The following is a 20,368-nucleotide window of genomic DNA, read 5'->3' on the forward strand; positions in this document are numbered from 1 at the left end:
GGAGGAGCCCAGCGTAGTTCCAGAACCACGGCAGGTACCAGTGCCCAGCAGGAGGAGCCAGACGAACTCCAAGCATTGCAAGGCACCAGCACGCAAGAGGCCACACACCGCACACCTGTACTGTCGGTGCCTAATGCAGCCCAACTTGCCCAGGTAGAACAAGCCCCTTGAAAGGGCCCTGAAGTACTTTTCAATTAAACATAGGGAATGCTACTGAACAGTAGTCAAGGCTTCTTTTATTCCTGTAAGCATATTATTGTGCTCTACAGCACTCACGAATTTACAATTTCATATTGGTGGATGTCATCATTCTGAGGGCGATTTCAAGATTTCAACACTATTGGTGTCGTATTGTTCCATGTTTGGGACTACAGGTCGTCGGTGGATGGCTTTCGGAGGGAGCGGACGTGGTTTTTCGTCGCTCCTTCAAGTCTTTTGTTTTAAATAAAGTAATTGACACGCCCGTGTCCTCCTTTTTTTTTTTCTCTCTGCTCCCACGATCGCGCTCTCGAGCGTAGCCCTTCTCAGGGCTCACAAGGGGGCAGAGCATTATGTAGCTTTAACTCTTTGTTTTCTTATCCCCCCCCCTTTTTTGTTTTGTTTTGTTTTCTCTTTCTTTCCAACCTCATTTGAGGTCTGTCGCCACTTATCATGGCCGACGGCAACAACGAGCCATCGCACAACGCCGAGGCTCTACTCTCAGACCTCAACGAAGCCGCCAACCACGTGGACTCCACGCCACAAACATGTGGCCCTAGCCCAACCGTCACAGCGGCCAGCCTGCGACTCACCAGGGCATGCCGCCGACTGGCCCGAAAACGCTCCTACTCCAAGGAGAAACCGGAGGAGACACCTAGGTCCAGGCCACAGACTCGACCACATCCACGGCGCCAGCAACCGCTCAAGAGGCCGGCTGCTGCACAAGGAAACCGGGGAGGCCGAGCGACGGCCATTACCAAGCCAGCCGCCATTTCTACGGCCACACAAACAGACGAGTTTTTGTCGCAGTCACCGCCCAGCAACGAGGAATCCAGTGGCGCCAGTTCCTCCTCCTCTCCCACGACGTCTTCCTCCTCCTCCTGGGAGCACGAGACACCTGCCACCTCCCCGAGCTCCGAAAGCGAAAGTGTCGTGAGCTTGGAACAGTCTGAGCAGGGAGCGTCGTCTGCTGCAGCCGCCGGCACCAACCCAGCCCGCGATCCATCAGCGCAGCCGCAAACTGGTTTCCTCTCCCAACCAGTCCTCCCCAGTCCTGACGTCACTGGAGAGAGTGGCGCACAAGCCACAACCCTTTCCCGAGGCGAGCGTGGGTCAATTGCTTGTCTCCCCCCGTCCTCCCCACAGGCCAACAACCCCCTCCCTCTGCCGGCGGGTCCCCCAAAGGAAGTGAGCCGGCCACTAAGAGAGGAGGTGCCACTCCCCTCAACATCTAGAGTCTCCCCCTCCCCCCAGGCTGGCTTTGCAAGCTTCCCCCCTCTTCCAACCACAGAGGCCCCGGGCAAGATAACTCTGTGCGCGCTGCGGATGGACTCCTCTCTGCCACAGCCAAGAGGGAAAGGGAAGGGGAAACCGACGACACAGCAGAAGCCACCCAGTCAAAAAAAGTGAATGGGTCCAACTGGTCATACCAGTTCCCATGAATTGGTCCCAAATGGCATTAATTGGAAGCCAACTGGAATGCTGAACTTCAATAGGAAAGACCAATTGGACCTTATAGTTCCAATTGGCCAGTCCAATTGGTTCACCGCTGACCATTTGATCTCCAATTGGAATGCTTGTTAGTCCAATTGGCTGCCCACATTCCAATTGGAAAACCATTGGAACAGTGCATTCCAATTGGCCTCCCAATTGGCATCCCAAATGGTGTGCTTGTTGGTCCAATTGGTTGTACAACTACAATTTGGGAGAGTGTTGGAACATTGTTCTTTCAATTAAAATTTGTTTCATATACATAAAAGTTGATATTTGTTATTTACATGGCAACTTAATTTGCTATAGGCCAGGGCAGAATTCCAGGCTCAATTAATTGTCATGATTCTTATATATTGGAGTCAATTGAGCCATGTATACATATTTTGAATTGAAAACTTCATTGTAGTGTGCATTAGGTTATGTTCTTCAGTCATTTATGTTCCTTATAAGCAACTTTTTTTTCTAGAGCTGTGGCGTTTACTATAAGGTACATTTTAACTCAAAACAGTGGGACAGTTATAGCATTAACAGTTAACATGAGTTTGAATATGGTACAATTAAAAATGCAGCTAGTTCTGCTGGTTTGTGACCTATAGCTGTGCTCATAGAAGCAGTACTTTCAGTCTCCTGCTGGGTGATTGCCTGGACAAAAATAGGCCCATTGCTACATGCAAGCCTCATCACTTGTTTTTGTCATTTTTTTTTCTTGGATATTTTGTGTAGACGAAGTAATAGTCACTGATGTGGGTATAAAATTAAAGGTTGAAGTTGGTGCACGAAAGCTGTAGTGCAAACGGAGTGTAAAAATCCAGCACAGCACACATGTTGTGGGAATTAGTCATATGCGAAGCAGTCAGCATGCGTCAGCCAATGCTGGAAATTTCATTTTGAGCCTTCAGCGTTACGAGGTGGATAGACATCTTTGTCCCAATTGATTAGCTCTGTGCATATTGTAGACTTTCCAGGCACATCAAGTACACTGACGCGTGAAAGGTAGCTTATGGCACAACATAACATCAGTGTTCCCATTGGAGCTTGCACTTCAGTTATATTACCATGAAGTGCATGCTATCGAGTGATGATGTGCTTATATACAGACAAGTGCAACCCTTGAATATTGCTCGCACAGTCCTAAGTGCACATATGTAAAGCTTATCACATTGATATAAAACAGGAAAGCCAACTCTGCAACTACTTTGTCCTGACAAGGTATTTTTCATTGTACAAGGTATCTTTCTAAAGTAGTTTGAAGCAGTGACTGAGTGGAGGCTGCCATGCAGAATTCCAGGGTTTGATTCTGGCTTCACCCACGATTTTTATTTTTTGCTGCCATCTGGATATTTCGCGACATGAGCTCATTCACACTGTTGTGTTAAGATTTCCAATGTCTGGGCTGATATAGCCTGTGAATCACTCACAGCTAGTGGTGTGTGAATAGTGAAATTTCATCTTTGATTCTAATGACGCCGAATAGTGGCCAAAATATAGAATACGTAACATTTTATTGAAAATTGAAAGGAAGAACAAATTAATGAAGTCAGCTTGTATCCTCAAGCACATAACGCAGTAAGTGAATGCTGCCGAATGACAACAAATTGTCCTATAATAATACTGTTGTCCTTCATCGTTCCAAGTGCTTCATGCCCAAAAATGGCAGCATTTCTTGCCTAATTATAGGTCTTGATATATCTTAATGGATAGACTATGCAACCTCTTTCTGCACAGTAGTGCTTTTGAAATTAATGAAATCACAGCAGTATAACCTTGGTGCTGTTTGTACAACAGAAGACAACCACGCATTTCCGAGAAAAGCTCGTGGCATTCCACCACAATATGTTTATTAAAATGGGCAAAAATACAACAAGTCCAGGCATAAGAACACTCAAACAAAACACAAAAATAATAATATGCATGAAATATATGTACATATGTAAAAAATAATACACAAATGCACAAAATTTGCACATAGTTGCATCTGAAATTAAATTACAAATTAACAGTGCACATAAAATTTCACAAGGTATAGCAACTTGAATGACATATGCCACTCTGACAAAACTGAGTGCCGAATACCCACTGCACACTGGCCATGACGTGCTTGCATTTAGGCAACTCAGACAATTTTAAGAGGTCAATGGATTTCCGTAAAATTTGCTGGTTAGCAATTTCCTTTACGTGACCTGCAGTTTCTGAGCATGCATGATCTTAGTTTTTCCTACGTTTAATTTAGTTTCAATAAAGTTCAATTGTTAGGCGGCGCTCATACTGTGTCCTCGTCCTGCGAGATGTCGTGTTCGCACCAAGTTTCAATGTACGGTCACTCACACCAGTGTCACTAGAGCTGCAATGCTGCTCATGTGCACAAACCCAGCTTGTAGTGCTATTATTTCACATAATGATGCCACAGAAGCATGGCTTTCATTATATATGTATCAAGAGTACAATGAGCAGCCACTGTACCTGCTTATGCAAACAAATGCACCAGTTGTTTTGCACTATCACTAGCACTCTTCCAAGGAAAATGAGCAAATGGAGAAAGCAGTGCCCCATAATCTCTTAGTGATTACACCTATGGCTTACTCAAAAAGGGCTAAAACACCTAAAATAGCTTGCTTAATTTTGAATGGCCTGGCAAAACAGAAAGAATTTACGATCGAAAACGATACATTCGAGAGTACACAAGAATATGTATACCTAGGACAACTACTCATGGGAGAACCTAACCACAAAAAAGAAATTCACTGAAGAATAAGAATGGGCTGGAGCACATTCGTCAGGCACTCTCAAATAATGTCAGGAAATCTGCCACTATCATTAAAGAGAAAAGTATACAACCATGGCATACTGCCAATTCGGATGTATGGTGATAAACCATGGAGAATAATGAAACAGCTAGAGCGAAAGCTGAGGACCACGCAGCGTGCAATGAAACGTAGAATGGTAGGAATAACAATGAGAGACCGGAGGATGGTAGCATGGCTAAGAGAACAGACAGGAGTTGCAGATGTCCTAGCTGACATCAAGCGAAAAAAATGGACCTGGGCTGGTCTTGTAATGGGCTGGAGCACATTCGTCAGGCACTCTCAAATAATGTCAGGAAATCTGCCACTATCATTAAAGAGAAAAGTGTTCACCAGACAACTGGTGAACAATAAGAGCAACAGAATGGTTACCAAGCGATGGTCAACACAGTTGGGGAAGGCAGGGAGTTAGACAGAGCGACATAATTCGGAGGTTCCCAGGAATAAAATGGAATTAGCTCGCACAGGATATGGTAAACTGGAGATCATTGGGAGAGGCCTTCAACCTGCAGTGGACTAACACAGGCTGAGAATGATGATGATGCCCCGCCGCGGTGGTCTAGTGACTAAGGTACTCAGCTGCTGACCCGCAGGTCGCGGGATCAAATCCCGGCTGCGGCGGCTGCATTTTCGATGGAGGCGAAAATGCTGTAGGCCCGTGTGCTCAGATTTGGGTGCACGTTCAAGAACCCCAGGTGGTCGAAATTTCCGGAGCCCTCCACTACGGCGTCTCATAATCATATGGTGGTTTTGGGACGTTGAACCCCAAATATCAATCAATGATGATGATGATGATGATGAATTAGGGAACATAGAATTGTCGAAGAAGACTACAGAGAAAGAGTGCTGGGAGGTGCACATACATATGAAACATTTTCCACATTGATTAATACACTAACACTTCTTATTTCTAGAGGCTGAATAATTACTGTAGGAGACTGTTTGAATAACACTTTGTGCACATGGTTAACGGTCACCAAGTCATACTTTACTGGTCGGCACCGAAGTTTCCAGACACATATGCATGTGTTATCACCACTTGAAATGATCTTTTCAATAATGGCAAATGATCCATCCAAGAGTTGAACAACTGAAGTATTAGTCTTTTTCTTTGACGCGTACAAGCAGTCTGTCAGGATTGAACCGTTTACCATCATTCTTCTGTACTTTACAGAGGGTGGCAGAATTTCTTGCTCAGGTGATGAACAGGCTGGTGGAATACAAGAACCACTTCCAAAAAAACGGGTGCCATCACTGCTGCTTTTGCTTTTGTGAGTGACCTTGGCATCAAAAGAATTGCAATACAGCACCACGCTAGGGCTGGCAGTCAGATCCTGCAGCTCCATTACAGTGTTTTCAATCTGCAGAACTCTACACAGCTGGTGTGGAATTCCATTTGCAGCTTTGATGGCCTCTTTGAGGCTCCCATTTCCCGATTCAAATGGAAATGCGGAATGTGCCCACAGGGGTCCCCAGTCGTGGATACTCTTGACAATATGTGTCAGCTGGTGCATGTTATATGTCATGAAAGCTTTTCCAAAAAGCATTTCTGAGCGCACATGAAACTCTAACAAGAGTTTCTCTGCTCTGTTAACTTCAGCAGTTTCGATACTGCGCTGCAGCATAATATGTAAAGCTTCCACCAAGCATGCCCAATGCTCAAGGTATCTTCTCTCCAGAATACCATGGAGCACTGGGATGCTGTAATATAGTATCCAATTCTCCAGCTCTTTAGCTTTCCACCATCTCCGCTCTTTTGTTGCTCGCGGCAATCTTTTCACGTCTCTCGGTGGCCTGATAGCCAAAAGCCTCTCATCGACCATGTTTTGCTTGCGACTGAGGGAGTAGGCATAACCTGATGACTCAAACCACAAGTCTAAAAACTGCCGTGCTACACCGAGTAAAATACAGTGCATGTAGTCAGGGACAAAGCCTGATACGATATTAAAATAGGGCAGGCCGATCAACGGAGATGCTGTTTTAACACCATTAACAGTCACACCTTCCCTAACTGCAGTCATCATATCTTCGACCATCTGGCTTTCAGTGCGCTCAGTGGGGTTCAATGGTTGAACAGGGTACTTAGTAGAACCACCAGCTCGTTCACCTTTCTGCAGACACCAGTTACATCCGAAATAACCATTAAATTGTGTGACACCTTGCATAGGTGCCCTGGCAACAGAGTCAACTGCACAACAAATGCAATAAGCTTTGTATGTCTGCAGTTGACCCTTCCGCTCCAACACAAAGCCATTTTCACTGAGGTGGCTCATTTCCTTTACAAATGTGTTCTGAAAAAGCTCCATATTTGGTTTCTCCTTCCAAAACCACAATGCCGCAAGGACGAGTTTTGACATTCTCTGTTCAGCTGGGATCTCATTAACAATTAACTGAATAGGCCAAATGGACGTGCCACTTGATTTGAACAGCGGTGTGCCATCGGCATTTAGGGTGAAGGTGATTCTGGGCCCACACTGCTGTGTTGAAGCTGCGAATTTGTGGTACATTTCACCATCACATAGATCACCCAGTGAGCCATCATGGTGAAGTGGCTTTGTTAGGTCAAGGAGTGCACAGTCTTTCAACAATCTTTGCAACTGTGATTCCACATCAAGAGTCACAAAAAAAGGCATATCAGATAGACTGGAAACACTCGTTCTGTGCCCACACTGTATGCACTGAAAAGAGGCATTTGTTTCAGCATTTTCTATATGTGTGAAGCATTTGGGGCAAAAACAATAATATGTCATGGTTGTGCCAGTTTTGCTCAAAAGTTTGGAGAGCTGGTACCGTGAATCAGGCAATATTGGATGTTCGAAAATTCTGTTAATAAGGTCCAACATGCTGGTCAGCCCAGTGAATGACAAATTATTTTTCACAGCGTGCTTCAGCACCATGAGGAGAATGTCACCTCTGGACAAAACCACTCTTTCAGTGATAACATCAGTAAATAACTCTCCAAACTGCGACTTGCCACCATGACTCGGCCCCGTGGGACTGTTAGGCATTTGCTGCTGAAAGGAGAAAAGAAATAATTGTTCAAAATGGCAGCACTCGACTGAGACTTCACAATTAATTATCCAAGTCAGCTAGAAATCGATCCCTCTTTTCTCGACAAATGATGCCATATATCCCAATTTCTGTGCCACATACCCACGTCCATGACGGTTGGCTGATTTGCTGCATATAGTTACCGTGGCCGCCGCGGGATGCCGCCATGTACCCCCCTCCCTCCGTGCACTTGTGATTACACTGACAGTAAGCCACGCATTTGAAGAAAAACAAGAAGGTGCTCAAGGTCATGATGCACAATGATAAAGGGGCACATGTTCTTGCCCCCTTGTCATCCCCCTCCCTGCACTGCTTTCACAAACATAGCGCTGTGTGTGTGTGAGCCTTCATTGTGTCTTCGTTTTCAGTGAGCTCTTACCGTTCATAAATTCTGCATTTCCAATGCCTAAACAAGCTAAGTGATCCCCCAGCAGTTAATGACATCAGCCATGTTTGTGTAATTTTTGCAACTTCCGATGGACCTACCATGTCATCTTCTGAAGGCAGCTCTCCAGGATCATGTTGCTCTGAACCATCCTCATCAGACATGGACAGCTGCAAAACAAATAGAGCAGAGAAAACACAAAAACGATGAAACCAAGAGAAAAGGGAACTCGTCAGAGATCGGCACCACCTCGACGTGTGACAAAGCCATGTTCGATTTTTAGTGCAAAATCTGCAATGACACCACATATGGAGACACAACAGGCACAAGTGCTGTCATGCCTCTGCGATGTCACCGCATATTACTAAATACTCCGAACAACCACTTCTGTTATACAAAAAAATACCCACATAAATATAGATATGTGTGCATACCTCTTCATCATTTAGCAATGTGTCATGGGAAACCATCGGGTTGGCATGCTGTGGCCTATCATTGGTTGCTTGCAGTTCTGGAGTAGTGGGACTGACCGGAGCAGATGTCACCCTGGAGGCTGCTGTGCTACAAGCATCGCTTGAAGTTTCCTGCAAGAAAACAGCTTATTAATAAAAATGCACTTAACGTCTCGAACATACTACCTCACCTGTTCATCCTCACTACTCAACGTATCAGTTCGAAGTATGCCATTTATATCTGTCGAGACTGAAGCTTGTCCTGCTGCTTCATCATCAGACGAGGATGTGTCCATAGGCACCTCCTGAATGCGAAGAAGTATCTTAGACATATGTGCACGCCTTAAGTCGAAGCTTTACTGTGTAAGCTCCTATCTAATGTATCGTAATAGAGAAAGGTTTTTGTTTGTTTTTGAGAATGACAGCATCAGTTCTCATTGGGTTTGTTGCATTTAAACCCAATGCTAATAATAATATTGGGTTTACTTAGACAAAAACTTAACTCAATGACTGACTCAGCAATGACAAGTGACATCACAATTTTGCTAATAACAAACCCAAGGCACGCAAAATCGATTAATTACGCATTAATGTAAAATATAACTAACCTGTAGGCAAGATATTCGCAAAACTCCTGCGAACATTGTTACCATTTTACGTAAGCCGTGAATTCAGACAGAAAAGTCCGCTTTAAATGTTCTAACAGATGCAATGTACTGAACTGCTACAACTGCTTTCAATGCCCTATTAGAGATTTGTTAAAAAAAATTTTAAGTCAATGTTAAAATCGGTTACAATGACCCGCTCAAATAGCGGCTGCCATTCACAGCCGCTTTATTTGTACTCAAATGTCGCAGCAATACCAGTTTGCTCACTACCAGTTGTTCACTAAACAGTAATTTACAGCGTGGTTCGGTACCGCCAAGCGAGCGATATCTGCCGTCAATATTTACGTTCACCCTCGGCAACTACATGTGCGGACAAACGCAGGTTGTTCGCCCACACAAACTGTTGTTAATACGCTAGGCGTGTTATGCGAACCAAGACATGCAGTCTCGTGTGAGTCTTGAACACCAGCGCCAATTGAAGGCGTTAGAACAAAAACAAAGGTAAACTTACACGCTGTTGGCAACCCCTCTCAGTACTTCTCGGTAGCACAAAGTCCGATCCATGGTTGATATATCGTTTATATGGGCCTCTCTTCTTTCTCTTTGGAAGTTGATACATTATGACCGCATTAGACGATTTGTTGGTGCACGTGTGGATGCTCCTCAGATTGTTGTTGAGCGCACAACCGAACACCACTTCAGCACAACGGCAACCATGGCACATCCTGACTGGTCAGCGTCACAAAAGATGTCCAGTTTCGTATTTCAATATTTCATTTATTACTGTAATATCTGTACATCTGGTAAACCAATATATACTCATAAAACCTAAATAAAATGGACATATTAATATTGAAGTCATATGCGTCTATGTAGCACGATGTGTTTACGTGGAAACCTGTATCTGCCAGTCGGCTTGAAGTACGAGCTCGCGGCTCGCGCGTACGTTTACATTCAGCACGTGCAACGGCAGTCTGACCGCTGGCCGCAGATTTGCGTGCGATCCTGCGAAGTGATCATTCGGCTGCGTATCCTCTTTGTGTTTTTTTCGTGCACTAACGGCACAGTGTACTGCAGAATGATCACGCACGCTAAAGTACGTTACGAAGACGATCGGAAACTTGCGATTGTGGATGTTGGCGACATCGAAAACTTCAAACCAGAGCACGCGAAGGACTTCAAGTCCAAGTTCTTCTATTCTGTAAAGTGGACCGATCCGGACGGGACCTCTGATTACTACCGGGCTCGGATCCTAGCTTTGGGAGGTAAGCTCTTCGTTTGCGACCCTGGCACACATTTATTTTGCCTTGTCAAGTTCAACATTAAGTGCATTTTTGTGTTCCGCGGTGCGCATATGCCTATCGTTGATGCTATCCGGTGCGTGCGGTCGGTCGGCAGGTATAATTTGATTAATGAAACATAATTTTGTCTTGAAATGAGCGTAGTTCAAATATAGTCTTGCAACTTCCGTTATTTATAAATAGGCCTAATGAAGCTAGTGTATAAAAATTACTATATATACTCAACTGTCTTTTGCGCTCTTGCAAATGCAATTAATATGCCTAAAACTTGTTGCTAAGTGAGATGGATATCTAAGGGATCGCCTTTCTTTCTATTCTTCATGCGGTACAGCACAACTCGATAATATTCCTTAAAATGTATGCACTGATCCAGATCATAGACCCCTCTCCTCCAACTTTTGACGCTATTGTCTGCGAAGCTTCCAGCGTACGGCACGTGGCAAACTTGTTGAGTCCTTCCCAGCTGCCTTTATGTTTTCAGAATACAGTAAAAGCTCGTTAATTCGAACTCGAATGGGACTATAAAATTGTTCGTATTAAGTGGAGTTGAAAAATTGCGCAGGCGCTAGAATGAAGACATTGTTCCACACTGTGTGGAGAACCCAGAGAAGCCACCTCTGGACTCGTTCCCGCAAACTAGGTGATACTACATGTTTGTGGCAGGTAATTTCATAAATTAAATTCAGGCTGTGACAGCAAGAGAATTTATTGATCAGTCAGTGATACACCAGAAACAAGCATAGACTACAAAGAACAGACTACAAAGAACACAGGACAGAGTTTAACAGAACGAGTGCAACCGTCAAGTGGTCTTATTTTCATGCGTAGTGAATAATAAGGCTAGTTGATGCTTGCGCTCAGTCTGTAAAACTGCGTTCTTTGTAGTAGTCTTCATAGCGGCGCCCTTCCATAAGTGCATTCAACTATTATGTAGGTCAAATAAAATAATTATTTTTGATCATCTGTGTTCATGCAATAATCATTAATTCATTATCTTCACCATAGCAGTCAGATCCCCCCTCCCCGAAATAAAAAAAAAAAAGGAACCAGGATTTGCGTGTATATATATATGTATATATTGCGTATTTGACCTCTCCTTACACAAATGCATATACGCAAACATCTAGAGCTCAGTTATACAGTATATACAGTAGTCTTATGCAAAGACAGTTAATGAGCACATGTTTTATGGTTGTGATACTACGCACATATATATTCTCCCTGCTTCTGTTTAAGGCTTACATGCATATAGAGCATGAACTTTTTTAATATTGAAACAAAGACTACCGGAAATTTCAAGGATCCTTTCATATAAGTAGAAGGCTTATTTAAGTGTACACTTAGCATAATATTCCTTCCCACTTAATCTGTTGTCACTCTTCTGTGTTTTTCTTTATACTTGCAGTGCAGCCTAGTCGCACATCCATGGCTTATAATGAAATTATTTCCTCGTAACATTTTTCAATGTGTACGACCTCAATATTTTCCAGAATCTGAAGACGACTTGGAGGGGGAGGGAGGAAGCCGGCAGAGGCCTAGGTTTGAAAAAATGGCTTATTCACCTGACGGCGGAAGTGAGGATGAAGATGATGTCCAGCCAGAGGTACTTGTTTATGCAGTGCCATATCATTCTTTATGCATTGCACAACTTAAACAGCCTCATAAGACATTTTTTTGTTTGTGTACAGCGTCCCGTGAAAAAGCCCTCTGGCCCAAAACAGGAGCTCTTGGACATGCTGAAGAGAAAAAAGGATGACATCTGCCGAAAGGAGGAAACAGCTACAAAGAAACAAAAAAAGAGGGAGACCTATGACGATAGGGGCAGCCTAGTCAGTGAGCTCAAGAACAAGCTACAGAGGCTTGAACAACTGATGGATAGAAAGAGCAAAAAAATAGAGCAGCTCCAAAACAAGAATAACACATTAGAAAAGGAGGCCATGGAGCTGAGGCGGCTTAATGTGAGGCTGCAGGAAAAAATTCTGACAGCCTTAGATGAAGGCAAAGGTATGGAATTCGGCTTTTCGTAGTTTTGTGGCTTCTGTGGCTGCTATGTACGTAGACTTATTTGTAATTTGTATGCCAGTAGCATGGTCACACATTTTTTTTTTTTTTTTTCAGGTTTGGGGGGGAGGGGGCACTCAGCTATGCTTTATGTATGTTTATGCATGCATTTGTATGCGCGTTTATACACATGCCAAACTGAAATTTCAGGGGGGGGGAATTATGGGCTTCCTTAAATTTAAAGCTATTCCTTACAATTTCAAACCACAAAATCGAACGAAGTGATGTTTGTGCATACTACCATGTTTACACATTCTTACGATAAGGAGCGAGTTTGCTTATTTAAGAAAATTACAAAAAAATATAGGGTATTGCAGTTATAACATGAGCTCGCCATCCTATGTTGGAGAGCTTCTCTTCTGACCAGTGGTGACGACCTTGCATAGGACCACAAAAGGCTTTTCAAGTCAGCGGAGCATGAAAGAATTTGTCGCACTTCTTCATCACCCAACAACTATATGCTCATTTACGCCTTGATGCCACTGCCTATGATTTTCGAATATCTTTGGACAGTTTATTGTTTTATTGTTAAGCAAATCCTTTTGCATTTTCTTCATGTTTTACCAGGCAGTGGTTGCATGTGCAAAACATTGCATAGATCCAACACGTCCATTGTCACTTAGAATGCTCTTTGAAGGTGCTTTGAAACAAAATAATAAAATTGCTGTTTTATGTGTAGCCTGGTTTCACATCTAATATGAGGTGCATTCTCAAATTGTTAGTTACAAAAAAAAAAAAAAAGAAAAAAACTCAAGTTAATACAATACTTGCATTTGGTACAATTTCTTTGATGTAGCTATATTTTGGGTGAGAGCCTTGATATTGAAACTCATATGTTTTGAATGTTGATTGCTGACAATGCTGTCTTCTTAAAGTGACTTGAGTTCTGCTGTTTGTAGTGAGCCTCGCTTCATGTTGATGGTGCAGGCAACAGTAGAGCTGCGTGCTCAATTAAGAGCAAACCGGAGCACTCAAGGATGGAGCTCATAGATATTGACATGGATGTGATTCCAAGGGAGACAACACCGCCACCAGATGATTGCCCAAGAAAAGAGAATGCCACGGTAATGTGCATATCTAAAGGGCAGCTTCAGGAATGTTTAGTTTTGCATACAGTTGTCGTTGTAGGTGAAATTTTTTTTGTGCTTGCTTAACTGTAAATGCTGCTTTTTCAGATGGTTGTTATGATTTTTTTTTTGCAATACATTCCTCTGATGCAGGTGGACATTGGCAGTGGCCTTCGAATAAATTCTTGTGCGTGGAGTCACATCCAGGGCCATCAAAAGGATTCTCTTTTTGTGAAAGACCTGCTTCTTGGAATTTGGCCAAAGGAGCAGCTGAAAAACCGCTCTTTGCAAGGTATGTTGCTGTTCTATAGATTTTTTTTTTTATAACGACAAAGCTCTTTAGGCTAGCCTTATTCTGTTCAAGGCAAAGAAATTCCTAGGTGGGTATGTGCCACAGGAATTGGCCAATCCCCAATGCAAGTTCAGCAGGTGCAAGTGTTAAATGAAAACTGCTTGACGGAGTGGAGCATGTCAAACATGGGAGAGGAAGAAAGAGAACTAAGAGGAGTAAAGGCATAAAATGATCGAAAGACTAGACTCGGAGAAAGAGATAGAAAAGCAGAGAGCAAGACAAAGAGAAACAGGAAGAGAGTGAGAGACATAGATAGAGGAAGTAATCAGTAGAGAGAGAAAGGAAGGGAAGAAAGAGCAAGAAAGAAACCGAGAAATTAAAAGGAGCAACAAGGAAGGCTGCCCCGCTCCGCTGTTTCTTCAGGCTTGGCACCACTAATGCGAAGCTGCCATAATTTTTTTTAGCGCTGTGAACTAGAAGTAGCAGTATTATAGTTAACCACTGTTCATTTGTGTCTTGCAGGAAAGCGGTGTCCACGATTTCCGGATCGGCCTGCAAAAACTCCACTGACGCCTTGGAAAGTGGAAGTGATGCGGGGTAAGTGTCCATGCTTTTTAAGATATTTTGGTGTAGACTGTCTTTGTTCATTCTGCCTCAGACCATATTCTTATAGACTCCATTTTTGTTTAAGAACTGTTTCTTCTTGCCAGTTAGTGATGCCCTGTGAACCTTTTGTTTTAGATTGTTACAGACGGCGACTGCAGCGCCAAGGTATTCCTGAAAACCTTGTGCCTGCTGCACTCAAGCAGCTAAACCATTTTGTGGTGGAGAAGCTGGCAGACCTTGAGAGGATGGCAAAACGGTGAGATGCAGTTGTAAATGTGTTTTGATGAATTTCAGGAAGGTTCTTGTATGTAGTTTTAAATGACATGCAGCCTTGTAAAAAAAAGTGTTCAAAGCATCATACTGATTAAATGCCATGCCAGTGCATTTACTCACACCTGTGAAGTATGTGTGAGATCATGTGGTAAAAACTAGTCTTGAGCTCCTAGCACATCAAGTTAGCACTTTACTCACATCTGAGCAGGCCCAAATTCTAGGCTGACCCCCTAAGGTTTGAAGCCAGAAAAAAGAAAAGAAAATGTTACCTCAAATGTAGACCCAGCAGGAAAACGTTTACAGTATGCAAAAAACTCAAAACACATACAGTAGAACCCAGATATATATATAGAGCCATAAAGGAGATTGCAAAATAGTTTGATATGGCAGCAAAGCAGACAACTCGTCCAGCTTTCTCCTGTGTGTGTTTGTGTGTACAATGATTCTCTGCTGAACAGTGCTGTTCTCTTGAAACCCGGCGCCTGCTACAATGTGTAGCCTGCTATGTATGGTCACAATATTACTGCACTGGGACCCCTTTCCGTGCTTGTTTACTATGTCAGTGTCTGTGCAGTAACATTTTCTTGTGCGTAAGCGTTCACTTCTGACAATAAGCGGGTGTTGCGTGCATCATTTTGGGCCAATGTGGCGGCTATGCTTTTTTGTGCAGTTAAGGCGGTTTTAGCTATTCCACCATGGCACCAACGCATTTGGGTTGTTGCATATTAGCAGTATGCAGTAAGTTTAAATGGCGCTGTGCCTTACATGCTGCTAAACAGGTAGTCGAAAATGCCTAGTGCAATAGGGCTGTCGGCAATCCGTTGCACTCTCATGTTTGTCAGTGGCTGCTATCACATTTGCAGCCATCGCCACATGTGCTTAAGTCTTAATCGATGGCCAGCCGGTGCGTCCAAATGAAAATGTGAAATATTTTGCACAGTACAGCATGCTACTGGCCACACCTAGAGTTGCGGGGTGCACCTTGAATCAACAAGCTTATGAGCCTTGATGGCATGATCAATCCATGGTTATTATGCTGGTGGAAACAATTACTGCTATCACTCAACTGTAACAATTTTTTAAGTACTCAAATATAAACCAACCCGACAGTATTTGAGTTTGAGAAAGACTATTGGCCTAGATTTGCGTAAATATGATACACACTCTGCCTACAGCAATAAGCAATGTCATTACCTATCCCTAATATTCTGACAGGTCCATTTCTAAGGATAGTTCTGCAGCAGGCTACCATTGAAAATGTTGCAAAGGGCCAGCTCTCATGCCTTGAAGTCGTAGTGTGGTTCAAGCACCACAATGTCGTTGCATCATGTGTATATGTAACATTAGCGATGTGAACTTGTAACTTTCATGCACTTGTGTATTTTTCAACACTTTCAGGGAGAAGGACAACCTTAAGCCACAGGAAAGCTGTGAATAAGGCCAGCAAATTCCAAGGTCAAGAGTAAGCCGTGCCTGCAAATTTGGTCTAGTCATTTTCCAGTCAACTTTTGCAATACTTGTACAAGTAATAAATTATTGTAAATCAAGTACCTTCATTTTATGGTTTTTATTTTATGCATGTGCAATACACATCACTCACGACCAAGCATACCGGATCATTTTGGTCAGGATGAACATTTTTGCTTTAACAATTTGGTGTGCTCTTTGCCCATGTATTTCAGCCAAACACCAATTTGTAATGGAAGAATGTTAGGTTCAAGCTAGACCAAGCTAGAAGTTCACTTCAAATGGTTGACCAGTTGCACACCAGCCAGCTCTAACTGGATGACCATGTACATTCAACTGGCTGACCAATGGCGCACCAATCAGCTTCAATTGGATGACCTGTTGGCACCAGTTGGCTTGAACTGGATCACCACATGTTTTCAACTGGTTAACCATTTGGGCACCAGTCAGCTTCTATTGGATGACCTGTTGGGTGCCAGTTCACTCTAACTGGGGGACCATACGTTTTCAACTGGTTAACCAGTTGGACACCAATTCACGTGAGCTGGTTAACCGGTTGGCTTTAACTGGATCATTATGTGTTTGACTGGCTGACCAATGGCGCACCAATCAGCTTCAATTGGATGACCTGTTGGCACCAGTTGGCATGAACTGGATCACCACATGTTTTCAACTGGTTAACCATTTGAACACCAATTGTCATTGACTGGTTGACCAATTGCACTCCAGTATCTTTAATTGGATGACCATATGTGTTCAACTGGCTAAACAGTTGAGCACCAGTTGGCTTTAACTGGATCACCATACGTGTTCAACTGGTTAACCAATTGGGCGCCAATCAGCTTCTATTGGATAACCAGTTGGCTTTAACTGGATAACCATTTGGACGCCAATTTACATTGACTGGTTGAATAGGTGGACACCAGTTATCTAGAATTGGTTGACCAATTGGACACCAGTTAGCTTTAACTGGTTGCAGTGAAAAGAAAGCTGGGCACCAATTAAGATTCGGTTACGTCCAGTTAAATATAATTGGAAAACCAATTGGCCACCGGCACTGTCCAAATGGTTCACCAATTGGACGTAAACTGGTCTACCAATTGGATATAATTGGTACGCTCCCAACTGGTGGCGAAATTCCAATTGGTCGAGAACCAATTCGTAGCAATTGGTATTTGTCCAATTGGACCCATTGATTTTTTTTGACTGGGCATGCATCAACCCAGGGAACCACCAATTTTCCATGGGTCATCGTTCGAAGACCCGGAGTCCTGGTTAGAAACATACGACCGTGTGGCCGCCCTCAACCACTGGGACAACGAAGAAAAGCTCCGGCGTGTGTACTTCTACCTGGAAGACACCGCAAGGACCTGGCTAGAGAATCGTGAGTCCACGCTCCGAACGTGGGATGTCTTCTGCGGCGCATTTCTGCAAACGTTCGCGAGCGTCGCTCGCAAAGAAAGGGCCGCTGCTCAACTAGAGACCCGGGTTCAGCTACCGAATGAGAAGGTTGGAATTTTCACAGAGGAGATGACCCGCCTCCCAGGCAGCACAGAAGGTTGGCCCAATATTGGGGATAGATCGGCATTGCCTGGCCCATGAACGGCCCAGTTTTCACAACGTACCGCCAAGATTGGCTATGCCAGCCAAATAGAACGGCGACGTTGGACCAGCGTTGACAACGTACCCCCAATATTGGTTCTGCCAGCCGAATAGAACGGCTATGTTGGACCAGCATTAACAACATTCCGCCAATGATGGCTGTGCCAGTCTATTAGATTGGTTATATTGGGCCAGCTTTCAGAACTTTCCGCCCATATAGGCTGTGCCGGCCTATTAGAACGGACACATCGGGCCAGGTTGTACAAGTAGCAGCCAATATGGGCGGAGCCATCCAATAAGACCGGCATTATTGGCCCGCCGTTTGAACGTTATTGCCGGCGTCAGCTGAAAAGTCAACATCACGATGTCATAATATTAGAATATGAGCCAATTTCTGCGTGTGCTGCTTTTTGGCGCTGTTCTGGCCCCAACTCACGCGCCGATTTTTCAAGTTAGAGAGAGCTCGAGTAATATATGTGCCGGGCACAATATTAGAACTATCTTTTCGTCATTAAACCATGCCCTGCCGCGGCGGTCTAGTGGCTAAGGTACTCGGCTGCTGACCCACAGGTCGCGGGTTCGAATACCGGCTGCAGCGGCTGCATTTCCGATGGAGGCGGAAATGTTGTAGGCCCGTGTGCTCAGATTTGGGTGCACGTTAAAGAACCCCAGGTGGTCGAAATTTCCGGAGCCCTCCACTACGGCGTCTCTCATAATCATATGGTGGTTTTGGGACGTTAAACCCCACATATCAATCAATCAATCATTAAACCATGCACAGCTCGTTGAAATGCATAATCGTTGGTTGAAGTTGTGCAAGGTAGACTTTTTAAGTGAGAAAAAATTACCGATCAAGTTTCTCTGTCAGACGTGACGTCCGATGCGGTGCTATCCGTACGTATGACGAAGCTGCTGCGGATACCGCTGTCTTACGCGTGCATGTAGACGTCGAATATCTGACGCAAATCTTATCGTATCATGTGTCGGGCTAGCTATCTACGCGACCTATTCGAATCTGTTTTGCGTTCACAGCACAGTACGGTTAACGGCACTTGCTGCTGCTTGACGTGTGGGAAGAGCGGGGGTCGTCAGTTGCGTTATGGTGACTGAATCATACAACATATGCAGTTGCCGTGATCTAACACACAGACGCGCGTGCGCACGCACGCACGCGCTATATTCATGCAACGACCACACGAATTCCCAACAACATCGCAGCGAACGGTTGGTAAGGTGTTGCGGAATGTGTGGGCGTCGTAGGGCACCCTGTCGGTGCCCAGCTCGTTGCGAACGCGAATTTCGGCGTGGAACGCATCTTTTTTATGTACTTTTTTTACGTGTGCCCAAAACGGTAGGCTGCGCGATACGAGAAGTACGACACACACAAAAAAAGAAGAAACGTGAATGCATAGGGCAAATCGTTCATAACAAAAAAAAAAAAACACGCACGCTCACGCCACTGCAGTGGCGTGAGCGTGCGTGTTTTTTTTTTTTTGTTATTAACGAAGCACATGTGCTTCCATAAAACATGACAGCCAAGAATGATGAAGTATTCATTTACATACAAATTACTATGAGTTGCTGAAACTCACGCAAAAGAACATAATTTTCTTCCTTGGATATTGATCGAGTGCCTTGGAATTATGCTATGTGAATTTGACACATCAACAGTGCATTATGATTCCCACCATAAGGGGCCACAATCTTGGCAAGTAATAGAAGTACTCTTCCCACCTGATGTGCACCTAACGTAAAGAGGCCTTGTTTCTCAAGTTAGCAATATATATTATATTATGTATATATATATATATATATATATATATATATATATATATATATATATATATATATATATATATATATATATATATATATATATATATAAAACCACTGGAAAAATATACCAGGTGTAACCAGAAAAAGGTGCACCTGCAGTTTTAAAGTTTAAAAGAAGCAATGACATGCCAACCATCCCAAATAGAACGCCCGAGAAAAGAGCATCAATCAGTATTACAGCAGCTAAAAGCCTGCTAACAGCTGAAGGTAGTCATGCTGCTCTTCCATTCAAGTATAGTGTACACTGAGAAAAGATACTGAAGATACACCATCAGCAAATGACAAAAGCAATACAGACAGAGCTTTCTCTTATAATACAAAAAGTCTTTAGCTGAGGAGGCAAATAAGTCATTGGCACACAATAAGTGCACAAAAAAAAAAAGCTGTCGCACGAGGCTGTCAGCGCTTAGACAACACAGGCAAAAATACAGTAGACTGAAGAAGGGAAAACTTATAGCAAAAGTTACCCTACTCCTGAGTTCTTGCTTTGCGTGCAAATGAAGCTAGCATGAAGTTGAACACTAGATTAAAGCGCCACAATCAAAATCTGGAAGTCAATGCTTTAGGAATAATACAAAGTACTGAAGAAGCATGCAAAGGGCATTCCTGTGAAGGCAAATATAAAAAAAGACTGAAAGCTCTGTGGCCCTGAACAAGACAACACCACAACCAATCGAAGAGCCGTTCGGACACACCAGCAGTTCTGGCCAACACTAAAAAGTCACAAAAACATACCTTTAATGCCTTTTTTACAAGAGAACTTCAAAAGAAATGTGCATACACCAATGCCAGAAGTATCGATGGAAGCTATTACTCATATTCAGCTCTTCATTGAAACACTGACAGAAGATACTTGTACCTGGATGCTTAATTA

The 20,368-nt window shown here is 43.6% G+C and overlaps 2 protein-coding genes across 4 annotated transcripts; one reads left to right on the forward strand and one right to left on the reverse strand.

The window, feature by feature from the left end:
• Window positions 1-4,873: 4,873 nt before the first annotated feature.
• LOC119183414 (uncharacterized) lies at window positions 4,874-9,715 on the reverse strand. Of its 3 annotated transcripts, none has more exons than XM_075885846.1 (5): window positions 9,501-9,715; window positions 8,573-8,686; window positions 8,364-8,513; window positions 8,031-8,099; window positions 4,874-7,504 (listed from the first exon to the last, which is right to left on the reverse strand). In XM_075885846.1, the coding sequence occupies exons 1-5, from the start codon at window positions 9,711-9,713 to the stop codon at window positions 5,324-5,326; spliced, it is 2,727 nt and encodes a 908-aa protein (XP_075741961.1). In that variant the 5' UTR covers window positions 9,714-9,715; the 3' UTR covers window positions 4,874-5,323. The 3 variants fall into 3 exon arrangements, with proteins under 3 accessions (XP_075741961.1, XP_075741960.1, XP_075741964.1); XM_075885845.1 differs by having other exon boundaries at window positions 4,874-7,507; XM_075885849.1 differs by lacking the exon at window positions 4,874-7,504 and having other exon boundaries at window positions 7,787-8,099.
• Window positions 9,716-9,851: 136 nt separating this feature from the next.
• On the forward strand, window positions 9,852-16,145 carry LOC119183442 (uncharacterized). The gene is made up of 8 exons (XM_075885850.1): window positions 9,852-10,254; window positions 11,781-11,893; window positions 11,979-12,294; window positions 13,279-13,415; window positions 13,572-13,710; window positions 14,233-14,307; window positions 14,452-14,572; window positions 15,988-16,145. Exons 1-8 carry the CDS (start codon window positions 9,852-9,854, stop codon window positions 16,025-16,027), a joined length of 1,344 nt encoding a protein of 447 aa, XP_075741965.1. The 3' UTR covers window positions 16,028-16,145.
• The last annotated feature ends 4,223 nt before the right edge of the window (window positions 16,146-20,368 follow it).

This window comes from Rhipicephalus microplus, unplaced genomic scaffold (assembly GCF_043290135.1).
Source record: "Rhipicephalus microplus isolate Deutch F79 unplaced genomic scaffold, USDA_Rmic scaffold_370, whole genome shotgun sequence".
Taxonomy (NCBI): Eukaryota; Metazoa; Arthropoda; class Arachnida; order Ixodida; family Ixodidae; genus Rhipicephalus; species Rhipicephalus microplus.

Excerpts from the sequence above, each read along its gene's own strand:
- LOC119183414 (XM_075885845.1), bottom strand. The coding sequence starts at position 9,713 with ATGTGCCATGGTTGCCGTTGTGCTGAAGTGGTGTTCGGTTGTGCGCTC. Across the intron at positions 8,514-8,572 it reads TGAGTAGTGAGGATGAACAG|GAAACTTCAAGCGATGCTTG; the intron begins GTGAGGTAGTAT and ends GTTTTCTTGCAG. Across the intron at positions 7,508-8,030 it reads TGCCTTCAGAAGATGACATG|CAGCAAATGCCTAACAGTCC; the intron begins GTAGGTCCATCG and ends TTCTCCTTTCAG.
- LOC119183442 (XM_075885850.1), top strand. The coding sequence starts at position 9,852 with ATGCGTCTATGTAGCACGATGTGTTTACGTGGAAACCTGTATCTGCCA. Across the intron at positions 12,295-13,278 it reads AGCCTTAGATGAAGGCAAAG|GCAACAGTAGAGCTGCGTGC; the intron begins GTATGGAATTCG and ends TTGATGGTGCAG. Across the intron at positions 13,416-13,571 it reads CAAGAAAAGAGAATGCCACG|GTGGACATTGGCAGTGGCCT; the intron begins GTAATGTGCATA and ends CCTCTGATGCAG.